The sequence below is a fragment of the Pan troglodytes genome, chromosome 15 (assembly GCF_028858775.2).
Source record: "Pan troglodytes isolate AG18354 chromosome 15, NHGRI_mPanTro3-v2.0_pri, whole genome shotgun sequence".
In the NCBI taxonomy this organism is placed as follows: domain Eukaryota; kingdom Metazoa; phylum Chordata; class Mammalia; order Primates; family Hominidae; genus Pan; species Pan troglodytes.
In genome coordinates this window covers 27,014,269-27,040,656 of record NC_072413.2, presented here as the reverse complement: position 1 = coordinate 27,040,656, position 26,388 = coordinate 27,014,269, and the positions used below count along the sequence as shown (strand labels likewise).

At 40.9% G+C, this 26,388-nt stretch overlaps 2 protein-coding genes across 2 annotated transcripts; both read right to left on the bottom strand.

Annotated features, from left to right (window-relative positions):
• Positions 1 to 281: 281 nt before the first annotated feature.
• Positions 282 to 26,388, bottom strand: LOC107968133 (uncharacterized protein encoded by LINC01551). The gene is made up of 5 exons (XM_054665932.2): positions 26,353 to 26,388; positions 25,883 to 26,147; positions 19,741 to 19,802; positions 19,168 to 19,241; positions 282 to 682 (listed from the first exon to the last, which is right to left on the bottom strand). Exons 1-5 carry the CDS (start codon positions 26,386 to 26,388, stop codon positions 433 to 435), a joined length of 687 nt encoding a protein of 228 aa, XP_054521907.2. The 3' UTR covers positions 282 to 432.
• Positions 22,932 to 25,865, bottom strand: FOXG1 (forkhead box G1). Its single transcript, XM_054665931.2, has one exon. The coding sequence runs from the start codon at positions 25,319 to 25,321 to the stop codon at positions 23,852 to 23,854; it is 1,470 nt and encodes a 489-aa protein (XP_054521906.1). The 5' UTR covers positions 25,322 to 25,865; the 3' UTR covers positions 22,932 to 23,851.

Here is a 26,388-nt window from a genome sequence, read left to right as displayed (position 1 = left end):
TAAAAGCTAATATACAGTGTCAGAGAAAAGTGGTGCTATATCAGTTGCATTCCATCAATAAAAAAACTAGGTCTGTTCAAGCTTTATGCTGCCACAGTGCCGTGAACTTCAAGAGCATTATCCAGTGGCTATAGTCTTAGTGTTCCCTTTTCCAACTAAGCAAATGCCAAGAGGAGTGCCTTCCCACAAACAAGTGTGTAGGTGACAGTAAATGCAATAATAAGACTAACTAATCCACTGGGTGCTTCAAAAGTGGAATGAGTCAGCCCGACAGAAACATATAATTTTTGTTCCTTTATTATTATTTCTTCTTTACCTGTAGAGCCAGAGGCAAGGAAGATGACCAAGAATTCAGACATAGGAGAGATCTGGATAAACTTAGGAACCTGTCTAATAGTTTAGACCCTGGAAGATACTGTAGAGGAAAGTTGTTTATTGTTGTTGTTTGTTTGTTTGTTTTTTTAGTGCTGAAGTAACTTTCTCTGGAGACACATCATGAGCACTGTAAAGAACGTTGTTCCTCCCCAAATGCCTTTCTTCCTGGATCCAGCTACTTTTCTTTGAGTTGGAGAACTCATACTTGAAAATCTCTGATTGACAACAGCACACTGATGAGTAGATATTATTGGATGGGAAGCTGATGATCATGCCAGCCTTCACTGTATTGACTAATGAAAAACCTCTGAAAATAACAACATGAAAAGGACAAGGAAAAAGATTATCAGTATAGAAAAGGCAAAATTTCTTAATAAGAGAAATAAAGATAAAAACTTGATTACCAAAGCAAAAACAATTTTAAGGTATATTAATACCATGTTTGCAATTTTAAAATTGTTATGGTGATTTGCTATGTTGTTAAGTTCACCAAGTTTTATTTTTTATTATAGAGTTAATTTAATTGATAATAAAATGAAGGAAATTTTATTTAAATAAGTATTGTCTATCATGTCACCATAAAAATTTGGTAAGGTCTGAATACTCAAGCTATTTCAGTAAAGCAAAGAAAGGTAAATTACTTGTGCATAACCGAGCAGGTGCAATGTTATCCCACACACACACAAAAATATGATTACATATATAAAAGGAGCCAGGTGCAGTGGCTCACAGTACTTTAAGAGGCTGAGACAGGTGGATCACCTGAGGTCAGGAGTTCGAGACCAGCCTGGCCAACATGGTGAAACACCATCTCTACAAAAATACACAAACACAACACACACACACACACACACACACACACACAGTAGCCAGGCATGATGGCAGGTGCCTGTAATCGCAGCTACTCGGGAGGCTGAGGCAGGAGAATCGCTTGAGCCCAGGAGGTAGAGGTTGCAGTGAGCCAAGATCATGCCACCGCACAATAGCATGGGTGACAGAGCGAGACTCCATCTCAAAAAAATAAATAAATAAACAGATAAATAAAAGGAAATAAAAGGAATTTAAAAGAGAAAATTCCAAGGAAGTCTTGGAAAAAAAAAATCTTATGGATTCTACACATCTAATTGTATTACTGTATTTGATTATTAGCAACGGTACAACTATAAAAGATATGACAATACAAACCAAACTCAGCAACTATATGGTTTCATTTGATTCTGCTTAAAAAGTTTCTGTAGTGAGCAACAAGATGAGCCATATTAATGGAGAGAAATCAGAAGAAACACAAAATTCTAAAAGAAAAAATACATATACTCCAAAGAAAAACTGGAAGAAACAGCTGATAAAACACTTAAAATAAGAGATCACTGCTATCTGGCTAAACTAATGAGTGGGAAAATAACTCAAAGAAGAATGAAAACTTTATTATGTCTCCACTACTAATGAACAATAGCTTGGGATACTTGTCTAAAAACTGTACTTTTTTTTTTTTTTTTGAGACAGGATCTCTCTCTGTTGCCTAGACTGGAGTGGAGTGGCACAATCATAGCTCATTGCAGCCTTGACTTCCAGGGCTCAAGTGATCCTCCTACCTCAGCCTCTGCAGTAGCTGGGATCACAGGTGCACACCACCTCAAAAAACTGTACTTTTGGACAATGACTTTTAGTTAGTGGTTGTTTTGAACTCTGTAACTTAATAGTATGTGCATAATAAATAAATAAATAAATAATGGGCCAGTAAACTTTTCCTGATTACTTTCAAGAAAGAATCTGAAGCTTGATTATAATGGTGGAGGAAGCTTCCATTTTAGAGAATAACTTGTTAGTCCTATGTAATTATATTCTGAGAGACAAGATTTGACTTTCAAGTCCCAAAAAGTCATTATCATGATGCTCTACTTTAGTCATGTAACTGAGGATTTGTAAGGGTTTTCTTTTTTAAAAACAGGAAATCAAAAGGAATAAAGTACTAGCCAAATTGCCAATGATTTCTTTAAATTTATGGGAAACGCAGTGCCTGTAGTTCATTATTTCAGTGACACATTTGGTTTGTCTTGTCAATAACTATTAAATGGGGGCAGTATATAAAGACGAAGAAGCATTTCATCTTTTTCCATCAGAAAAAGAAAATGCATTTATCCTGTGAATTACCTGTACTATTTCATGCATAGCACCTGTATTGCTGCCACACATCTGTGGAAACACAATATCAGCCAACTGTTAATCAAGGATCACTTCCCTTCAAAGTGACTGATGATCCACTGTTAAAACAGCTTATAAAAATAACTTCTTTGAAAAGGTGCTTCAGGGTTTTCAGACACATCTTACCAGTCCTGCTAGCTTAATGCATGTTTGAAAGTTAATTTCTCATTAATATTTAAAGAAGAAATGGCTTCGGAACAAAATTTAAATAATCCATTTTATTTTAGAAATACAACATTATTGGCATTATTTTCATTTCGATTACGAGGAGTGATAATGTCCAAGATTGGCTTTTAAAACTGTTAATGAGCCCTGGCAATGCGAAAAAGATATGGATTAGGTAGATGTAATGAGATATGATTAAAGGGTGCAGGCACTGAAGGGTGTTGGAGAAATTCTATTCAGAAAGCGTATAATTAGTGTCTGATAAAACTACTTAGTAGATAAGATTTTTGAAGAAGAAAGGTTAAGATAAACACATACTTTATGACAAACCTGTTTAATTTTTCCCCTTTGGTTCTCTTACATACTCAATATTATGTTGAAGTTTCATACATAAATAATGTTTGTCAAATACTTGATGCAATTCTACCAGACAATTAGAGTGTTTTAATTGCCAGACAGGAGAGAAGAAAATGTGTTGAAACATCTTATTCCATTTTCAGTGTACATTTCTTTGTTGATTTATGTAATGTAGCTAATAATATGCAACCTATCCAGGTTTTAAACAAACAAATGAACTTCTAAAAAGCAAGCTTTCCATAAGTTGCTAAGCAACTCCAAAGGCACATTTTATTAATTTAATAAATAACATTTAGATGAAGACAAATCCTTAAGAAGATTTCTAACTTTATTTTATAAAAAGTAGAAAATCCAAGCAGGTACCCTTCTGATTTTCTTGTTTCTAAGGCCTCAGGGGTAGGCAAAGTTACTGGGATATTCAGAGTTATATTTGTCTCACTAAGCAAAACATTTCTTCGATTGAAATTGTTGCCATAATAGAAGTTAAGACCTGGGACTCATGGTGCAGCTCTCCAGAGTTGGAGCTCATGCTTCATTCCCATAACTGAGGGTTTTCCAAGCTCAGAATGGCTGACATTTTGGACATAGTAGTCTGTGGTTATGGGGGTCCATCCTGTGAATTTAACATGTTCAGCAATACACTGGTCCTCTATCTACCAGATGTCAGTAGTGGCCCCAGAGGTGCTGTAACTAAAAAATGTCTCCAGACATTGTGAAAAGTCTCCCAGGGGAGGAAAGGGACAAAAATCACCCCAGTTGAGAACCACTGCAATTGCATAATGGGTGGATATGCTAAATGCAAAATAAAAAAATATCTAGAGCTTAACTGGTGATGAAAATATTTTGGGGTTAGTTGCCTTCTCTCAATGTCTAACATCCCCTGTCACTATCAATAATGAAGAATAAGGGGGTAGTACTGATTCCAGTGGTACTCTGGCTTTTGTTCTATGCAAGATTCATTCCTGATTTCATCATTTCAATGCTATTTCAATTGCATAAAAATTGAGGAGAAGGGACGTAAAGATAACTCTGACTATAGCCATTCTCTAACAGTACCCCATTCCAGAACTGCACTAATCTTTCCTCCTGCAATTTTCCCTATATTCAGTTGCTGGCTAGAATCTTTATTTATTTATTTATTTATTTATTTTATTGAGACAGAGTCTTGCTCTGTTGCCCAGGCTGGAGGTCAGTGGCGCGATCTCAGATACACTGGTAGGCTCTGCCTCCCCGGTTCCAGCTATTCTCCTGCCTCAGCCTCCTGGGTAGCTGGGATTACAGGCTCATGCCACCACACCTGGCTAATTTTTGTATGTTTAGTAGAGACAGGGTTTCGCCATGTTGGCCAGGCTGGTCTCGAACTCCTAACCTTAGGTGATCCGCCCACCTCGGACTCCCAAATTGCTGGGATTACAGGCATGAGCCACAGCGCCCAGCCTAGAATCATTTTTAAAATAAAACTCAATTTTAGTAATGTCATCCTCTGCTCGTAGGGCCACCATGGGTCTTTATTACCTCTACTATCAAGTAGAAACTCCTCTGAATGGTCTTTAAGTTTTCCTTCAATTTACCACCAAACTCCATCTCATCAAACGTCTTTCTCATCTTTATTTATGCCCCCTTTATTCTTCTTACACACAATCAACTTGCATATTCCAATCTCCACGTGTGACATATACAGGACAAATTCATTTCCTAAAGTTTTACTAATTATTCCTTCCTTTACTTCTTATCAATATCATATTCTATTATAAGAATGACAGGACTGCAATTATTGTGAGGTAATTATTTACTGAATGCCTTCAATATGCCAGACACCGAATATGGGTTAGTAGCTGTTTCTATCAATTTACATTTCATTATTTTGCCCAACCAGATTGTAAGTTCCCAGAGGGTAGGAGCAGGTCTTATTTGTATCCCTCTGACACCTCTTAATAATGATGCTAATAAATATGCTTTATATTGACTTGCAACTATAACATTTCAAATCACTGTCATGATTACTAGCTCACTGGTTATATATTTTGAGTATTTTACAGTCAATGAACGTGGGTCATTAAATGCTCTAGGGAACAGACTGTGGATTACACAACCAGTGCTGAGTAGATATGCATTTAAAACATGATGAGCAACTGAATTCAGTCTCACAACTTCACAACTCTTAACTGGTTACCAAAAAATTCTTTTGGCATTTAAACACAAAAGTTATTATAGAGAACAAGAACTGCCGAATGAGACAGAAGACAACACGGAAGTGAATTAAACTATAATACAGCAGCAGGAAAAATAAAAGAGGAGTCGTCGTTTCTGCCTCAAATTCACTACGAGAATTTAAATTCATTTCATAAGGTCTTGACCTCTTATCAAATAAAGCTGTTTTAAAAGAAAGCAAAATGCTGGGCACAGTGGCTCATGCCTGCAATCTCAGCAGTTTGGGAGGCTGAGGCGGGAGGATCACTTGAGGTCAGGAGTTCAAAACCAGCCTGGCCAAAATGGCAAAAGCCCGTTTTTACCAAAAACACAAAAATCAGCCGGGCGTGGTTGTGCACACATATAATCCCAGCTACTCAGGAGGCTGAGGCAGGAGAATCGCTTGAACCCAGGAGGCGGAGGTTGGTTGCAGTATGCCAAGATGGCACCACTGCACTCCAGCCTGGGTGAGAGTTGATAAAACTCAAAAACCTAAAAATCACAGCACTTTACCTCATATGTAGAAAGAAGTCCAAGAAAATATTTTCAGCACAGGTGCGGTGGCTCAGGCCTGTAATTCCAAAACGTTGGGAGGTCCAGTGGGCGTATCACCTGAGGTCGGGAATTCCAGACCAGCCTGGGCAACATAGTGAGAACCCCTCTGACAAAAAATTAGCTGGGCATGGTGGCAGGTGCCTGTAATCCCAGCTACTTGGGAGGCTGAGGCAGGAGAACTGCTTGAGCTGGATAGGCAGAGGTTGCAGTGAGCTGAGATCACGCCACTGCATTCCAGCCTGGGCAACAGGGCAAGACCATGTATCAGAAAAAACAAACAAACAAACAAAAAACAACAACAACAAAAACCCTATATATATATTTTTCCAACAATTTTTGGTGATTTTCCCCACACCTGTTTTGGGGAGTCCCTAAATAAATAACACTTAAGTGCCTGTAAAAACCATGTATTTATCAACTTTTCAACTAAATTCAGCCAAAAACAGAAGTCACCTGATTTGAAGATACCCATTAACCCTAGGCACAATATGCCTAAAGACAGAATATCATTTATCCAGTAATTCTTTCAACATGTATTGCGTGCCTACTAAGTGCAGACACTGGCCTAGGCCCTGGAGGCCTAAATCTCAGTTACTGGTATGAATTTGTACAGGGAATTCAGAAAGGGGCAAGGGATCTGAAAAGCCAAAAAAGATTTGTCTTCAATGAGCCTTTTCTCTCCACCTCTAGCTTTCTCGACCCTCAAATTTAAGGAAGTGAAAAAAACTAAAGGACATTCAATTTTTAAAGAGAAATTAAAGAAACAAGTTTAGGATCCCAGCAGCCACCCGGAAGATAGAGAAAACAGCTCCCAACGCTATCCATCATCCATGTGACTGGGCGGAAGTGCAGGAGAGCAAGGGGGCCGGAAATGCAGGGCCCGGCGCGGGGGAGGGGAAGAGTCACGGCCCGCGAGGGTTGGAGACCGGAAGTGCAGGTTCTCCCGTGCGCGGGAGAATGTCGCTGGGCAGGGCGTGACTCTAAACTCAAGTCGCACGAGGCCTCTCAGAGGTTCCTCTCACCACAAAGCCCCATCACAGTACAGAAGGCTTTTTGCAAAACAGTGATTTCTCAGCTTTTCCGAAGAGGTTCCTAAATGTGGCTGTAACCCTGACGTGAGGTTTGTAGTGAAGGGTCCGCGCTCTTCTCCCAGGGTTTTCTTAGGCGAATTGGCGTCCCCCAAACCGGACGGGGAAGTGAACGGACCCCTGGGCCTGGAGCCACGCGGGTGGGGTCGGGGTTGCTGAACTGCCCCGCTAATGCAGAGCGCCGCCCCCTCCCTGAAGACTGAAGGGGAAAGAGGGACGGGGTCCCGGCGGACGCGATCGCAGAAAGCGGTCACTCGGGGGCACCGGAGCTCCGGCGGGGGACCGAAAGTGTGTCTGTTGGAGTGGTTGGCAGTGGCGTTTATTGAAAGAGGGGCGCATTATTCTCCCCTCCCTCCTTCCCCGAAGCCTGGGCGGCTGGCGGCGATCAGGGCTGAGAACTGGCTCCGGCCTCTGCGGGCGCCCGAGGCGCGGGTGGCGCTTTGTGAGCGGCCGCTGGGGCGAAAGGGGTGCGGGGACGTACGCAGGGGGGCTCTTTTTAAATTGAGTTATTAGAATAAGGTTGTCTTCAGTTTTTTATCTGAGGTATAGAAAAGAAGCTAGAAACTCGCAGTCTTTCTGTCTCTGCCCCAAATTAATTGAGAAATTGTCAGCCTGCCTTGCAAATACACTTCTCTTTCCTTCTCTCAATCTTTTTCTCCCTTCTCTCCCCACAGAGTCGCTCCCGCCCCTACCTACATCCCACACATTTCAGGAGTCCCCTACGTATTCTACAAAACACAGAACGACCATATGAGCCACTTCAGTCCTTCTCAGCATTAGGTGACTGATTTACATCAGAATAAAACAAGAGTTTCTTGCTGGTTTTAATGTAATTAAAATACACCATCCCTGTATGTTCCCAAAGGAGTGGGAGGAAAAGTGTTTGGACAGGGGACTGATCGTCAGTAGGTTTTCACAGCGTGGTTTATAAAATCACTTTTAAGCTCTCTTCCACCTAGTTGTCACTGAGAATTCGGTTTGAGAGGAAGTGACTTTCTAGACGATTTTTCATCTAGATGATTTTTCATCATATTCAACCAAGAGTCTTTCTCATCCTCTAGCTCTCTGAATGTCCAGAAATGTAATAGAAACTCTGCATTGATTTCCAAAGGTCTAATTTCCAGAGGAGCCCTAACTCTCCTGTCCTGCCTACATTGCCTGCCCTCTAACATCCTGGGAATGGGAAGTAACACTGGGATCGGTGGCGGCAGAACTGCGGACCCTAACAACTTCAGATTGTTGAAAGGGGGAGGGGAGAATGGAAGAGAGGAATGGAAAGGCAAAAGAAAAAACATTTGTGTTCATTTACACATTTCCTGTGCAGAACAAAAAAGTCCCACCATCAGCAAAAGAAGTCTCTTCCTCTAAAATAGCAGCCAAAGAGAGAAAATTAGAATATGCATAAAGTCTTTCATTTTCATTCGCACAGAGCACGATTTCCAATTTCCGGCAGATTTGTATTTAAACTGCTCGATTAATCCCAATTTCTGAACAGCATTTTACTTAGCATTTTCCCAAAACTCACCTAAAGAGTTATTATTCCCCTCCCATCACCCTGTTTTGGAGCCTCCCTTTTCCCTATTCTCCAACTGAGAATAAGAATTTCATTGATAAGACTGCAACTTTATTTTTCCTGTCCATTGTTTTCCTCTTAAAACTAGACTGATGCATTGGACCACAGTTGAATGCAAGCTGGTTGTTGTCTGTGAAGCCGCGACTGCAAACGAGAGCCTGTTGGAAAGGATATGTTTTTGAAATGTGTACCTAAAAGAGAATAAACATGATAGGGCCAATAGACTCTTGCAGATCCTCTCATGTCATCAAAACCTTTCCCATTCTACCCAGGTCATATCTTTTCACCACTAGCAATAGCTGAGATGCTTGGACATAATCCACCCTCCAAACCTTTCCTTCCCTCACCCCTTTTAAGGAGCTTGATAGACGATCATGCAATTCTCTTCAAAGGAATATTACTCTTAAATATTCAGAGTGTCAGTCCATTAAATCCCCCTACAGCCCATTACTAAAATATTTTGCTTTGCCACTTGTGCAACAGATCTGGCTGTATCTGCCTTGAAATTTTCTTTGTTGGAAAAAATGTTATTGAGCTTCATTTGAATATCTTTTCTGAAATATCATCTCTTGACTTGGGCTTACGGCTCCTGCTTTTGAAACTGTATATGTTTATTTTACTTAGTAGTAGAATGTTAGAAGAAGAAAATTACTGCATCTTGACTTACTGAAAAAAAAAATATATCTTAATTCTATCAACCCCTAAATTCCTCACTCTTGCACACCCCAAGACAGAAAGAACCCTTTATTTGATTCATAATGTAATCTAAGCAAAATGTAGTGGTTCTGGCTTTCCTTCAGTGTTTATAGATCGCATGTAAATCCCAATTATGAGTAATCAAAAACTTAGAAATACTACTATTTGTTCAGCTTTCAGTTTCTGTAAAGAACATACATATTTGAACCATATGCAGCATGGTATATGTAATATAGGTGCATAAGCATTTAAATATATGGTTTAAGTATCTGGTTAGCTAAACAGTCATTAAGATACTGCGATATAGAAGCATATTAATTTTGTTAAATGGGTCCATAAACTCTGCATGTGTAATAGTGTCTGCATGACTTACTACTTTGAAATAACTGCTTTTATTGTTTTTTTTCTGTCATGACAAAAGTATTACACAATTTATTTTAGTTATGCAATTTTCTGTTGAGTTGGAGGTTCTCAGTTATATACTATTAAAACCAAAATGTTGGAAAATAAATTCTCAAAAGCCAGTCGGGAGTAAATGTAACAGGATTGAAGGCCACATTTACTGGCAGTGCTGATTTCTTTTCATTTTCTTATTGAAACAAGTGATTGTTTCTTAATCAAAGGAACAATTCAAACAAAGAAGAAACTATCATAATAACAGTATTTTTCTTAAAATACTATTTTAATTAGAATCTCATTTTATATGGAAAGCTCATGTTTGATTTCAAGTTGCAGAACTGTACTTCCAGAAGAGTTGGAGTGAATTTAGTAGTTATGATTAGTGCAGTGAGAAAGCCTGGGGGTATCATTGAAGAATAGATTGATACATAGTTACAGCCAGAGCTGCATTTCTCCCATTGCAGACTTAGGCGAGATAAGACTGAACATCACCTCAGAGAATTTATCATCAGAAATGAAAGCTCCTCATTCTTTGCTGATCTTTAGTGAAATAATATTCTCATGAGCTGGAATTTTTCTCATACTTTTTACAATGAAAAGACTAGGAAGAAATGAAATGAAAGAGGATTGTTCAGCCTCCCTGCCGTGAAAGGTGAAAAGACAGATGCATGGTACTACAGCAGGGAAGTTGTATCCTTTCCCCCCCACCCCCCTTTCTTCCTTCAACTACTGTTTGGTTTTGGGATAGTGTGTATATGTAAGTTTGAAGACAATATCTTCATTAAAATTTTCTAAAGGATAAAAGTTGCTTTTGATATTTATGCCTTTCTCTTTATAATTTTTAAGGTGTACAGATCTTGCTTTTACATACATTACTAGGCTATATTACTTTTCAAGAAAACAGAACAAAGAAAATATGTTCAATGGTTACTCTTCCTTGACCTAAAATTGTCCTTCTATAGCTAAGATCCTTCTCCCTTTGGCCTTAGCTGCTGGACTGCCAAAGAATTTCTGTCTCAGTCTCTGTTCTCTTCCATAATCACCCTTCCTCTCCTAACCAGCTTTCTTTTCCCTCTCACAAAAGAAGGAAGTTAGTTATAAAACAACCTGCTTTCACCTCAATATCTTCCTGATAAATATTGAGTCTAATTCCCTCCCAATCCATTTTTAAATTTTCGTTCATTTTCTTTTTGGGGGGATAGTGGTGCCTGGGGGTTCATGAGATGGGAAGAACATGGGGCTGAGAGGAGAGTTGGATTACTGCAGACACAGACTCGCTGGCAGATACTTTCAAGCCTAGTCCTAGGAACTGATGGCTGTTCTTTCACCTAAACAATAAACCTTGGCAAGTTTACAGCTCACAAAAGCATTTTTCCCTTCTCCTGAAGAAATGGGCTGAGATTTACTTGCCAGACCAACACCAGTTACTAACATCTTTAACCTGCTGTCTTCCCTCCAGGTATACTCCCTTCACTTCATTATCCTCTTTATGTCTCTCTATCCCTAAAGGAATCAAAAGAGTTCATCCTGGGGGATCTAATTCCTACTTCTTATGTCTTGCCCTATGGGCTGGCTTCCTTAGGGCCAGTGATCACTTTGGACTCACAGGAACCTCAGTGACTCAGCCCTTCTCAAACTCCTCAGCGTTGTGAACTTGCTTCCCAAATAGGACAACTTGCCCACTCACCAGCAGGGCTCCAGTCAGAAGGCACCTGGTCCTTCTACCCAAGAATCCTTTCACATGTCTGCCTCCGCACCCAGTTTCCCGTCCCCACCCCCCGTCAAGGTTGGTTTATTTGGGAATGTCATCTGCAGGGCAGCATGTCCATAGCAATAAAGGGGAGTGGATACAAAAATACTCAGTGCCATTAAAAAGACCTACCATATTAGACCAAGGGAGTCTCTATTAGGAAACTTGGGTTGGAATAGATCATCCATTTAACCAGTGAAACAAGAAATCAGAGAAATGCCTGACTGCAGCTGTGAACCACAAATTTCAGACTGAAATGGATTACATCTTCATCCTGTCAGCCAGATAAATTATTTTAAAATTGTTTCTGCTATTATTTGCATTATTATTATTAACAGTTTATTTTTGTCATTATTGTAATTTTTGTTATTTATTTTTGTTGTTGTTGCAGCTATTATACTATTCAACAGAAGTTTAGAAAGATTAGTCAGATTAATTAGTTTATTGGTAATTTAAAGCTGAAAACTAGTAATTAAGCCAAAAACTAAAAATGATCAGGGATGATTCATACTAATGTAGGATTTGGGAGGAAAAGAACCTAAATTTTGGACATAAAATTTGGCAGCTGTGAAATAAATAGGACTTGGGGATAAAAAAATATGATAACTGAAATTTTCTTAGTCATTCAGTCACTCCCCCTCCCCCAAATTCAGCTAAGATTATTCTGTATTTGCTTGATAGAGGAAAAAAAAATTCTATTTGTTTTTGTTGACAGGGAACAAAGATCCCATGTATGTTCTTCATGTGATTTGCATTTTCATGTGGATTCCCTCTGCTCAGGACCAACCAAACATTTAAGATCACTCCCCTCCAAGTCTGACTCTTTCATCTCTTTGCTCTTGTTAGGCACCTCTCTGAAGAGGGTGCATCATATAAGACAGGTATACAATTTCAGCCCTCTCAGACAGATTCTGTGGAATATAAATTCAATATTGCAATTTTCTTCATAACATGCTCTGTTCTCTTTCAAATATAATTAATGTTTTGATAGCATAGTTCTTTAACTACATATATACACACAAAAACAGACATACCCTCTAGCTTTGCTGTTTGTGTATCTAAAGCAGAAATGGATGCAGTTCTTTGAGTGACTCCTGAAATTCCTCAACTCCAGCCCACAGAGAAGAAATCTGTTTAGGTAAAAACTGCACAGTCTGGCCTACCCAAAAATATTTAAAACAATTAAAAATTGTAAGCCCCTAGGATTTAATACTAATTTTTCTGTTAAATTTCCTACAAAATAAAGGATATTCTGAATTGATAATCTGATACGGATATTTACTAGAGAACAGTTAAAATAAACAAAAACACTGTCCTAAAACCCTGGTTGTCTTTTCCAAGTTTTGATGATGGAAATTGAATTTCAGTCTCTTCCATTTTATCCAATTGGTGCTAAATTGACAGATGTATAAAAACTAGCAACCACAATAACATAACTACAATGACTTACATTAAAAATTGCTTACTCTATCAAATACCTCAGCTGTATGTTTTAGTTGAATTAACTCTCTTAATTGCTATCAGTTGTATATAGACATATTTGTATGTGAAGTAGATGGTCACAACAGACAGACACAGATATGTAGATAACATTATGGCCAATAGGAGTTAAGTGAGTAAATGCTGAGCTTCCACATTCAAGTGTACTATATCCCTAAAATTTCATTTCTCCAAATGGATTACAATTAAAAGAGAACAAATAACCTTGCAGATTGCAGGGAATCATATATTTTCTGTCTTTCATATAGAAAATATGTACTATATAATACTTAATCCAACAAAAATATAAACTTTGGTCTCCCTATGTTGTTACTGAGTTGAAGAAGCTAGATCTGTGGCACTAGAATACTGATTTCCAAGCATCATGGCCATTTTGTTTGAATTGTGACTATATAAAAAATGCTGGTAGGGGAAATATTTTACACATTTCTTCTTTCCACAGATTTTTTAGAGGGAATGTGTAAAAGATTTTATGAAAATCTTTTGAAGTTTTTTCATAATCTTCATGTGATATTTAATATTTGGAATTATGAAAGAAGATAAAAGAATCAAAAAGGAAGGGAGAACATGCGACTGATTTCAAATAAGTCTTCTTACTGAATGAGAAAGAAAATATTTTCCAGTGCAGTTTTGCAAAAAAAGGGGGAGGGTATAATCAGTGAAAATCTCATTTGTATTTTTTTGTTATGATTTTAGATAATAGCCAAATAGGGTTCCTTTTCCATTACTTTCCTCCAAACTCTTTTCTTTGAAAGCACAAATGTGCAAACTACTTATACCTTTATTCTCTCACAGGCTAATATACAAACAACAAATATTTTCATTAAATGCTTGATAGAAAAAGCCCTTACAGGTCTACAAATTCCATCTTAGTACAAGACTAAATTACCAGTCCAGTTGTTTAGATACAAGTAACCTGACATCCGTCTTTAGTGAGCTATAAAGCAATATATAAAAGGAAGATTTTTACAACATTGATCAGCAGTGATATGTGAGCTATCAAGAAGAAATTATCCCTCAGACATTTTATATTTGTTCTGATTTCTTTTTCCTTATTCCTTTCTTCCAATTTGTTCTTTGAGAGAGACACGACTAATTCTCTGATTCTCCAAATGAGGTTTTGTTTGGCTCAGATTAATATTAAAGAAGATCACATACACGGTCGAAAAATATTGTTATTTTTCTTTAATGGGGAAAATTGGACTCCCGCGTGTCAGATCTGTGGATTTCCGAAAGGCAATGGAAATGGTACTGACATCACTTTGCACTTTAACAATCGGATTTGGTCAGGGTACAAGTTGTTTGTTTAACCCGACAGCTCGGTGCACCCCGTCGCACGCTTTGCACACTCATTAAAACGATTATTCACGACCTGTCGAGTGTTTTCGGGTTCATTCACAGGAAAGGCTTGGAACGAGGGACAGCAATTCAAGTCAACACTGTCCACTACCCCTATGCACGTGAGGACGAGTTGCTGCGTGCGTAAAAAGACGAAGGGAGGGGTGGGTGAGTACGCCTTAGCTATAAGTCCCGTTCATCCGATGCTCTGGAATCTCAATCTCGACAGAATGCCAAGAATGCTTGGTCCTACAAGGACCACGTCGTCGCTACGTTAACTTCAAGGGCTTGGCACAAGACAAAAAAAAAAAAAAAAAAAAGGAAAATAAAATAAATAAACTCAAAACTCTCCCTCTGCTCCTCTTTTCAACCTTCTGCAAAACTTTTTAAGTCCCAGGACTCGCCCACCTTCTGTCTGCAGCCACCCGCGGGACTGAGCGGCTCCACCTCTTACAGCGCTGACGCTAAGGATAAGTAGTTTCTGGAAAACTCGCCAGGGTGAGAAGATTAATTCCTTTTCCATCTCCCAAGGCCCTATCGTTCTAAAAAAAAAAAAAAAAAAAAAAAAATGTTATATTCCTGCACGGACTGGGGGTGGTTGCTTGGCGCAAAAGATGAAGAATAGGGCTGTTAACAGTATTTGCTAAATGTATCCACACTGTTAACAAGAAAGAATTACTCCTCCAGACTTCAATAAAAGTCCTATAACATGAGCATTAAATAGCCCTCAATAAATTAGGTCACTTTTTTCTCTCAATTTTAAAGTTATCTTTCAATATGTTGTAATGGTGATAAGAGAGGCACAGACATTAACGCATCTCGATATCCCACTGTTGCTCTGTGCTTATAAAAGGCACATTACGGGGTCTTTAGTTTTCCTATTTGTTCAAATGAATTCTGATATATAACATTCCTGTGAGATATTAGTTCAAGAGAAATGTCTATCTTTGTAAGTTATAATCACACATAATGCTAAATAATACAAAATATGAGTATATATATAAACTGTATACTCAAGAACTCCAGATTGTCTCATTCAGCCTAAGCACCCGTGGCATAATTTAGAGTTAATAGATGTTTTAAAACACATGTCTATATTCAAATGATTGCTACTTGATTTTTCATAAACAGCATTAATAAACCCAATGGCCAGCTTATTGTTATGAGGGTAACTTCATCATGCCAATGGAAAAAGACAACCAAGCTCATTTAGCAGTTTCATTCTATTATATCTGACATCACAAAATCATCTATTTTTCTATTTTATTGAAGCACATCAATACAATGTATGAAGAAAAGAATGGGAGTTTTCAAGCAGCATGAGGTTTTAATCAGAAACAGATTCCTAATTGCTAAAAAGCAAGTATGAATAAGTAATTTCATAATCTCCTTGGGTTGCCATAATTCACTATCAGGTTTACTTAAAATGGATCTGTCAAGTGTGTTTCGCTTCCTATATAAGCTCTTTCATTAAAAGCAACCCACGATAATAATCAAGAGGCAGATGCTGAAATATGTAAGTAAATAACTGAAAGTCTCTGCATAAATAAACACAAATCAATGTAGTAATAGACAACACTATTGATGTAGGAATGATCGATTTTAGCTTTCTAACCTGCAATCAGAGCTTGCAATGTATAATTAAAAGTATATTTTTCAACTCCACTAATACTACTACTACTGGAAAAAAAATTCTTTCTGCCAGTTCTACCTGAATCTACTTTATTCCTTCTAGTGTATTTCTGATGGGATGGGAGGAGTACTGTTTTTTCTGCGAAAGCTTTGCCAAACTTTAAAATGACATCATTAATTATATAAATTGTAAAAGTATCAAATAATAAAATTACCACCTAATTCTTGCTCTGAATTTTTCAACCTTTATCCCAGACTCTAATTATTCATTCAGCACATTTTAATAGGAAAAACACACAATAGTGCTTATTATTTTTAAAGATCTTTTTCAACTACTGTAGTACATTTTGGTTTAAAGATTCTTTGGGCCTTTTGTTAAAAAAAAATAAGTTGTCATTTCCTCAGTACACTATGGAAGCTCTCACACCTATACTTGTATATGGAAGCACCATGAAGCAAGCAAGGAGAACAAAAACTGCATTGTTTCAATATTGTTTCATGTAATGATTGCAAAACAAACTAGTATCTGACTCAAAGAAATAAATATACTTTGGATTTCTAGAAATTCACATCTAAAACAATGTTTTAGATTTTGCTAAAAGTTAAATTTTCTTTTTGAGAATATGTATCCCTGGAAGGCCGAATTGATTTAGATTAGCAAGCACCAGTATGTGATGAGTTTGAATATTTAGATTCTGGAGAGTAATGAAAATACAGTGCTCATATTTTTTCTTCATCAACAAAGATGCTTATTTACATTCATTCTTGAATCCAGGCTTCTCAAGCACAAGCCTTTAAAAGAATGTCTTCTTTATGAAATTCAGCTACTTTGAAAGGGATTTTTTCCTATGTGATATCACTGGCACACAAATATTGATTTTGATTGTCTTTATAATATTGTATCACAAAACACTCTCTCCGACTTCTCTCCCATCCAGGGCCAAGAATTCAAGGGCAACCGAATCCAAAAGGAAAATATCATCAGTTATTATTTAGGGCTAATTTAACAGATAATTTAACTTCAAACAACAATGATCAGGTCATTAAATTTCAGAGCAATGAGAAAATGAAAGAACTGAGAGACAAGTCTCCATAACCCCATTACAGATTTTAGTCTTCGTGCTCAATCAATGGAATCAAAAACGTCTACGCAGGAAGATACGTTTTCACCTTAAACGCATTGATTCAAAGAATGAGACAATAGGAAGAGATGAGGAGGAATAAAGTTGAAAGCGACGACTCCAGTTTCTGGGAGTGCCAGCGGAGTAGGCAAATTCAACCTAAGCCGAAAATGAACACCCAAATATGTTTGTTAATTAAACACTCCCTCTCATTCCAACACGAATCTCAAATCTGTAAATGTTCAACATGCTTTCCTCCTATGCGGCTTTTCTGCAAGATAGGGAAGATAGGACCGAAGATAGGGAAAAAGATTACATGTGCTAAGCAACAGACCACGAAAAAAACATGGGGCATTTTATTTTCCCTCCCACCCTCACAAACATAATTTGTGAGTTATTTGTTATCATTTTAAATGCCTTTTCTGATCACAACACTTTCAGAATGTCTGCCTACCTCAAGGTTTGATAGAGGAGCTGGTGAAGGCGGTGTTGAATCATAGAAATTGAGTCTTACTTGCAGGGGAGGGCGGGTGAGGGGGGAGTCAGAAGTGGACCACCTCTATTCTGCATCGCCCTTCCTTCCCATCGCCTTTCCCAGACTGAAGATTACAGCCTGAGAATCTCCGCACTCGCGGGGTACTCTGCCCACCGGAGTCCCGGCCTCCCTCTGGCCAACAACCGGCGCCTTCAGTGCTCTGGGAATTCCCACCCCGAGGCTACCTGTTTTCCTGTGAGACCCCTGCACCTTGGACCACCGGCTTGGGCAGAGAGAAGCAAAATGGGGTAGAAAGCGAAGGGCGAGTGGGGTAACAAGTGGAGAGGAGAAGAGATGTCCATTACAGAGCAAATAATTTTATCTACTAGCTGAGAAGTGCTGAGATCTGAAACCGCACCGGGTAAACAAAAGGAAACAACTTTGGGAGGGGAAAAAAGGTTGGGGGGAGGTGGTGGCACACAGAAGATTAAGAAGAAAGGGAAAAGGTAGGGAAGCGCGCCAGCCAAGGTTCTGAAGTCACTTTTCTTGGCATCAGCCAATATGAGCTACCCAAACGTACAGCTCTGCTTGTCCTGGGCAAGAGCGCCCTCATGTTGCTGCTCCCTGCGCAGCGCCCGGCTTCACCCTCTGCGGGGATCGCCGCCGCAACGTCCCGAGAGCGCTTCTCCTCTCCTCCTCCGCCACCGCGCAGCCAGGGCGGCCCCAACTCAGCAGCTGAAGTTACTTCTCCACACCGGTTCAAAACCCGAGAAAACAACGCTGCCGGGTCCCTGCCACAACGACTTCAAGTCCCGCCATTATGCCATCTCTCCATCTTCACCCCGGAGTCCTTGAGGCGCCGGGAAAAGCTAATTAATAGGACACCGCGACGAGAGTCCCAAATTCGCTTCGGGCCGAGCCAACCTGTGTCTGGCGCGTGCTCTCAGCCACTCTGGGACAGAGAGGCTCTCGAGCGTACTACCGACGTCTCCTAAGTGTGCATTAAGAATCAATTATTTGCCTGAGATTTCCAAAGCCAGGAACTGGGATATTCCCAGCAGGGACAAAGTCAAGCCCAGAACGGTGTTCATTTCCCTAGTCTTTCGAAGAGACAGAAGAGAAGACTCCCACACGCACCCAGTGCCTCACCCGACCCGGAGCAGCCCAGCTAAATCCGACCGGGACCCTGGTGTGACCCAGGCCAAGGAGCTGGGGGCGGAGGGCCAGCTCTGGGGAAGGTTGGCTATGTTAGTGTGCAAATAGAGAAGGGCGATCCAAAGAAGAACTTTAGAGAGAAGCAGGTTCTTGGCTCTGGAGCAAAGAGCTTTAACTGAAATAAGGATAGCTAATAAACCTGTCTTTGAGCGTTAAGAACGTCCCGGAAGTTCCTGTAGCAACCATAAGACTCAGAAATCATATTTCCACGAAATGAATTAATTTACACTTTAGGACCTATTTCAGTCTCCCACTACCCCTTCTCCGTATAATTTTTTCTCGTTTTCTCTCCATGTTCCTTTGCCGTGTCTACATCCTTTTGACCTGGGGATTCACCGTGATTTCTGTCAACGTGGAAAAAAATTATGCATCCTTTCAGCTACGTCTGTTGGTAGCGAGCCTGCTAACATTTTCTAAGAAAAGATGAACACTTAAGGCCAGGACCCCAAAGTCAGGCGTTAAAACTCAGTCCAAAGCAGTCAGTTACACATATTCCCTACCCTGCCCCTTCCCCTCTGAAAAGCACTTTCACTTACGGATCTTGCTGTAAGAGCCATTCCAGTCCTGATATCCTTTTCCTCGGCATCCTTCGGACAACCTCAGGCAGAGCCTTAGGTGGTGGGGAAAAACAAAAACAAAACACAGTAGAAATCGGGAGGGAGACAAGAGGCACAAAACATAACAATACATCATCTATTTGTCAGCCTGGAGCCCCCTTGGCCTACATCCTCAGGATAAGGTCCCTAGAACTGACCGCTAGGGTGGGGAATGGATGCCTTTGGGAGCCAAAATCTGAGGTGGGTTATTTTAACTGCTGGTGATTGAGGGGAAAGGGCCCTGAAGGGAGAATAGAAAAGGGGAATGATTGGTATAGAGAAAAGAAATCTTAAAAAAAAAAATGCACGCAAAAGAAAATCTAGCATGAAGTACTAACTGGGAAAGATCTCTAGCACCTTTTAACTCTTACAGGTAGGTAGCTCTTAGGAAGAATGCAGACGTGTGTGCCCAAAAGAGAGAATCTAGATGACCTCTATTCTTTCCATATCTCCAGGATCTGGCCTTAAGTAGAAAAATAAAGAGGGGAGAATTTTAATTCAAGTTTCACCTACCCTGCTTGTTGGAATGGCTGCGCAGATTTTCATGCTGGAGAGTTCCATCTGTCTGGCAGAAGCTGAAGTGGTGTTGGGGGCAGGTTATCTGGTGAAGTAGGAATGTACAGGAACCCCGCCCTCTAGGCACAGTTACACAACCCCAGCAACCCATCTCAGCCAGTTCTAAAACCTCTAATGATCTTCACCTTCACCCTTTGTTAGTCTAATTCTCCAACAGGCTTTTAGTCTCAAACACAACCAACCACTTTAGCTGTTCATAAAATTAATTTCTCAAAACCAAAATTTTCCCAGTGCATGCAAATTCCTCAGCAATGTTGTAGAAAATACACTTTTTTAAAAACTGCACTTCTATAGACTTCTAAATATATTGAATTTATCCACGTATTTGGGTGAAATATGCACCAACTTAAATATATATTAAAATCAATACACTATGAGACTAAATTTTTGCCTCTCTGTCTTTGATTTTATGCAAGTCACATAAACTACATGAAGGCTTCCATGACCATAAGGATATTTGTATTAAACCTTGTTAGTTCTAGACTTCATGTTCACTTGGTTCCCAATTTTGTAACAGGCTGAAGAAACATATTTGAAATAATACTTTAACTCCTCTAGTTCAATTACATCATTTTCTCAGTGTTTTACATATTAATATTTTTTGTTAACTTTACAACAGACAAATTCAAGTAAAATACTTTAAACCTGGAAATAAACTTTAATTTGGGATTTCAAGTTTTAAGTTGTGATCAGTTTCAGTTCCAAAATTTCACAAAGGATAACCTTCATCTTATTAAAAACAATTATAATATGAAAGAAAATAATCCTCAAAAGTTTTGAAGTGTATTTCTGACATAAACTAATTTTAACGGTCAAAGTTGGAGACAACAAATAACACAACATTACAACCCGTTCGATGCAAAAATGTATTATATGCCATGCCAGACTGTCATGTGTTTTTTGAGAAGATAAGTTGAGGGATGATAGGATAGATCAAGGGAAATGAGATGTTCATATTGGGCTTCAGGAAGCCTTTACAAAGTTCTCTCTCCATATATCCACCTTCGTGTCTAGTACACCTAACAAACTTCTAGTCATATCCATTATATGTAATTTGGACATGGGTCCAAGCAGAACTCCCACTCCAATACTTCGTTTCTATGAATTCAAAGAAATCAGTTTTACTCTTGACTTCAAAGTATGATGTTTGCCATTAAAATTCTATTTATCTGTCACCCAAATAAACACTTATAAATACAAATAAGTATACTTATTTAATGTGGCCAAAAAAAATACTCATGCAGGAAAACTTTCTTCTATATCTATACCCCTTTACCTTAGCACAAGAGTTCAACTTTCTTTTTAACGTTTGGTAAGCAAAATTCTATGTTTCCCCTGTGATAATACATTCTTATTCCACAAATAAAATCCATGGCAAAAGCAAACAATAAATCATCACCTTTTTTTCAGCTTGGACACATGTCTCTCTTTGAGCTATTTTGGTTCAAAATGTGTAATGGGGATTTCCTTTGCATAAAACCATTCACTTGGACTTTATTACTATTTTTAATATCAGCCATAAATTTGACTTTTAACACAATAATTTTTTGTGAAATATTTTTATGCTTCATTCTGAAGAACTTAAATTTCAAGAAAATTTGGACCTCTGGTGAAACTGTTTTTATACTGAGAAAATAAAATCATGTCTAATTGCTTAAAGGAGATAATTAAACTAGCTGTCTTGGCTTATTTTTGTCCATTCCCCATTTGTGTATATTTGGTTCCAGCTCTTTTAATTTTCCTGGCCCTTATATATTTTTCTTAGGCCTCTCTCTCTCTCTATCATTCACCTTATGTCTCTCTCTCTCATGCATTCTTTTTGGTGGTAATTATTTTTTCACCATAAAGATCCTCTCTCTCTCTCTTTCCCTCTCTCCACTCCACAGTCCACCCCCTTCTATTTTCCAATATTAAGTATTCAGCATTTCGGTTTCAAATCTATTCCAGTAAGCTTGCTTCTCCCTTAGGCTTTTTTTTTTTTTTTCCTCCCCCTGAGCAACTCTCTAAGTGTTTGCTGATAACATCTTAGGGCCAGATTATTTTTCACTGGGCCCATTGTAAGAAGTAACCAGCTTATTCCAATACTGCAGAACACATTTCAGACTATACAATTGTAACAAATGAACAACTTGTCCTCCACAGATTCACCACAGGATCCAATTAGTTACTAAACCTTTTACTAGGGTTTTCTAATTATTTTCTGCAATTATAGCGACTGGGCTGCCTGAAACAATTCAAAAAATGTTTTCATTTTGTCTCACATATATACGCATATACAGTATATGCATACATATGCATATGGAAAGTTAAAATTATGACTGTAAACAAAAGGAACAAATCTCTAGATTGAATTACACAGACATTTAAAAGGGAATCAAATAAATACCTCTACATTGTAAAAATTAAAAAAGAGGCATTTTACTTCTGAATATCTAGAATTCTAAATTGTTATAATTTTAAAATAAAATATAAACATTGATCTGCAAGTCATTAAACAGGTGATCACTTCAGCAAAATCTATATTGCAACTTCAGCACATCTTTATTAGAACTCTTTCATTGTGGGTAAACAGCCACAAAAATAAATGCTGACTTAGAAAGTATAAATACAAATATTTAAACAAAAATGTTTGCAGCATTCATAGCGCAAATTGTACCTGAACTGAAGGGCTCTGTGTGTCTATATATATTACATATGTGTGCATTATAGTCACTTCTATCTAACCATATACATATATTTATTTATAATTTGCCAAGCTCTATTAACAATATACCTGAAACAAAATATATAAATGGCATTCTATTAACGGATTTGGAAATAAACACAGGGTAAAGAGCTATGCACAGAAAATTAAATTATATCTCTTTTTGCTGTATATCCACAGAAACTTACAGGTATCAGCTGAAAAGCCTATACTTTGTTTAAAGCTAGTGTTTATTAAATAGGCTGCTCCTTGTAAAATTTGTTCACAAAGGGAAAAATACTATTTTCATTTTTAGAGTCAGTTCAAATTAAAGGAGCAGTTTAAATTTTAGTTTGGCTGAAAAAGCCTTTGAATTCCCTATAAGTTGATTGGTCTTTAAAAAATTAGCTCTACTTAATAAAAGAGACAAAAGTATCAAGATATATATGAATTTAGCCTATTTTTTATTTCTGTGTGTTCATAGTAAACATTTTTGTAAGTGACAAACACGGGCATATGACCACAGTATCACAATCAAGAAATTTTAAGACAACATTAACAATCACTCAAATTTATGCGGCATTTGCGCAACACAGGTTACATATTTGCAAGGTTTACCTATAAGTACAATAGGTATTAACATTTCACTACATTTAGAAAAAATAAAAGTGACCTGTTAGTGACCACATACATCAAAATATACACAACACAAACTGAAGGCAATCGTTAATTTTGTCCCCTTCTGATTCAATTGAATGGGCAGTGTTGCCAACTGAAACAACTTTCCTTTTTGTTTGTTTTAATACTTAGTATACCAAGTGCATTTTCTAGAACCCAATCTTTGGTCTAAAAGTAAACAAAAGAAAAAAAAACAGTTCTTTAAAGAAAAGGACAAAACAATAAATGGCCAAAATAACTTCTTGGGCACCTTTACTACGAATGCTTTTTAAATACAAATTACAGTTTAACATTTTAAAACTCTCCCCATAATTTAGGTTGTTCTCAAGGTCTGCGTCCACCATATAGTTCCATGATAACTTATAATACTGCACACATGGAAATCTGGCGGCTCTTAGAGATAGACTTGTCAGGTTTGAATGAAATGGCAAAGCAGTCACTATTTAGATACACATTCTACTATAATTTTGACTTCCAAACCTTATATTCTACAATGTATTCTCCCCACATTGCACCTCGCTGACACTCCACACCTTGTTAGAATAATAAACAACCCTAGAGACTGAACAAACGTACAGAAATGGGAGGGGGGGGGCTTAATAAAAAATACCTGGACTTATTTTTTTAATTATCATTTACAATGCAAATGTGTGTAAAACGTTCACTTACAGTCTGGTCCCAGGGATGTTAATGTATTAAAGGGTTGGAAGAAGACCCCTGATTTTGATGTGTGAAATAATCAGACAGTCCCCCGGACAGTCCCGTCGTAAAACTTGGCAAAGAGGGTCTTAAAGACTCACAGGGCAGGGTCGAGGGGGCCTGCGGCGACGTGGAGGAGGACGCGGCCCTGGCGCTCATGGACGTGCTGCTCTGCGAAGTCATTGACGGGTGCGGGACGTGGGGGAAAAAGTAACTGGTCTGGCCCGCGAGCAGGTTGACGGAGCAGGGGTTGAGGGAGTAGGTCCCAGAGCAGGGCACCGACAGGCCGCAGGGCACCGAGGCGGCTAGCGCGGCGGCCGTGAGGTGGTGCGTGGCGTACGGGATCTCCCCGTTGACCAGCCGGTCCACGCTCAGGCCGTTGGCGGTGGAGAAGGAGTGGTTGTTGCCCAGCGAGTTCTGAGTCAACACGGAGCTGTAGGGCATGGGGTGGCTGGGGTAGGCCGACGTGGTGCCGTTGTAACTCAAAGTGCTGCTGGCGCGGGGGTGGTGCAGGGACAGGAAGGGCGACATGGGCCAGTAGAGGGAGCCGGCGCGGTCCATGAAGGTGAGGCCGGTGGAGGTGAGGCGCGCACCGCGCTTGAAGGCCAGCTTGGCCCGCGAGGTGGTGGAGCGGCGCCGCAGCTTGCCCGTGGTGCCGCCGATGAACACGTCGTCGCTCGACGGGTCCAGCATCCAGTAGTTGCCCTTGCCCGGGTCGTCGTAGTGGCGCGGCACCTTCACGAAGCACTTGTTGAGGGACAGATTGTGGCGGATGGAGTTCTGCCAGCCCTGCTTGTTCTCGCGGTAGTAGGGGAAGTTCTTCATGATGAACTCGTAGATGCCGTTGAGCGTGAGCCGCTTCTCGGGGCTCTGCCGGATGGCCATCATGATGAGCGCGTTGTAGCTGAACGGCGGCTTCTCGTACTTGCCGTTCTTCTTCTCGCCCTCCTTGCCCCCCTCCCCGTCCTTGCCGCCCTCGCCCGCCCCCTTCTTCTCCTCCCCCCCGGCGCCGGCGCCCTTCTCCTTCTCGTCCGGCCCGACGGGCGCCAGCTCCCCGGGCCCGCCGCCCGGCTCGCCCTTGCCGCCCAGCCCGTCCGCTTTAGCCCCGTCCAGGGCGGCGGCCGGTGGTGGCGGTGGCGGCGGCGGGAGCAGCAGCTGCTGGGGGCCCTTGTCGTCGTCGGCGGCCGGGGCGCCCCGCGTCTGGGGGGGCTGCGGTGCCGGGGGCGGCGGCGGCGGCGGCTGCTGCTGCTGCGGCGGCGGCGGCGGTTGCGGGGCGGGCGGCGGCGGGTGGTGGTGATGGTGGTGGTGGTGGTGGTGGTGCTGGGGGTGGTGGCTGTTGTGGTGGCCGTGGCTCGCGTGGTGGTTGTCGTTCTGGACCGCCTCGGGCACCAGGCTGTTGATGCTGAACGAGGACTTGGGGATCATTTTCACCTCTTTCCTATCTCCCATGTCCAGCATCACCCAGTCGTCGGGGGGAAACGGCGGCGGCGGCGCGGGAGCGGGACAGCGGCGCGGCGGGCGGCGGCGACCGGTGGGTGCCGAACGGGGCGCGGGGGGCGCGGGCGGCAGCGGCGGCACTGAGCGCTCCGGCAGCAGCGCAGTTGGACCGCAGGCTCGGGCGCTGGCAAGTCATGTAGCAAAAGCAGCAACCACCCCTCAGGAATTAGAAAAAAAAAAAAAAAAAAAGGAAAAGAAAAAAGAAAGAAAGAAAAAAGAAACAACCACCGCCCCGGGGGTGAAGCTCCCTCGCTCCCAACTGTACTTCTTGGTCTCCCCCCCCACCCCCCGCTCCCCCCCCCTGCTGCTTCCTCCTCCTCCTCCTCCTCTCGCAGCAGCAGTCACAGCAGCAGCAGCAGCAGCCCAAAGGGGGGGAGAGCCGGGCGGCGGGCGGGCGCGTCCCGGAGCGGCCGCGGCGAGGCTGGGGAGACAGCGATCGAGGCGGCTATAGCCACAATTAATTTTCCGAGCTACAGGCGCACACTAGGGCTGTAAAAAAATTTTTGGTTTAACCTTTCCTACCGCTGGGCCAATCAGAGCTGGCGGCGTGCGGGAGCGTCTCTCTCGCCGTCGACCAATCGGAGGGGCCGGGCCCACCCACCCCCGCCCCGCCCGCCGGCTGCCGCCCCCTCGGGCGCTCGCCTCCCCCTCTCCGCGGGCCTCGGACCCCGAGGCCGCGCGGAGCCGCGTAGGGATACGCCGGCGGGAGCACGCGGTGCCGCAGCCCTTCCCTGCGCCCCCGCCACCCCCTCCACCCCGCCGGCTCCGCTCCACCGAAATTCCCCTCCTAGGGCCAATAGCTCACATTTCCGGCTTCCTTCTCATTGTACTGGGTCATTTTCGTTTAAGCGTCAATATTTGTCCTTAGTGATTAAAGTTTGTATCCAATTTTATTTTTGAAAGCGGGGGTGGTGGTGGTAGTGGGAAGAGTGGGAGTGCAGGGAGAGGATGCGAGAGGGCAGGAAATGGAGGAGGTAGAGGCGAGGCACTACTTTTCCGAGTCGGCCCTGCAGGCCAGTGTCTGGCAT

Excerpts from the sequence above, each read along its gene's own strand:
- LOC107968133 (XM_054665932.2), bottom strand. The coding sequence starts at position 26,388 with ATGCCAGACACTGGCCTGCAGGGCCGACTCGGAAAA. Across the intron at positions 26,148-26,352 it reads TGCAGGGCCGACTCGGAAAA|GAGGGGAATTTCGGTGGAGC; the intron begins GTAGTGCCTCGC and ends TATTGGCCCTAG. Across the intron at positions 683-19,167 it reads TGGCTCTTACAGCAAGATCC|AGGTTTTTCATTAGTCAATA; the intron begins GTAAGTGAAAGT and ends TGTTATTTTCAG.
- FOXG1 (XM_054665931.2), bottom strand. The coding sequence starts at position 25,321 with ATGCTGGACATGGGAGATAGGAAAGAGGTGAAAATGATCCCCAAGTCC.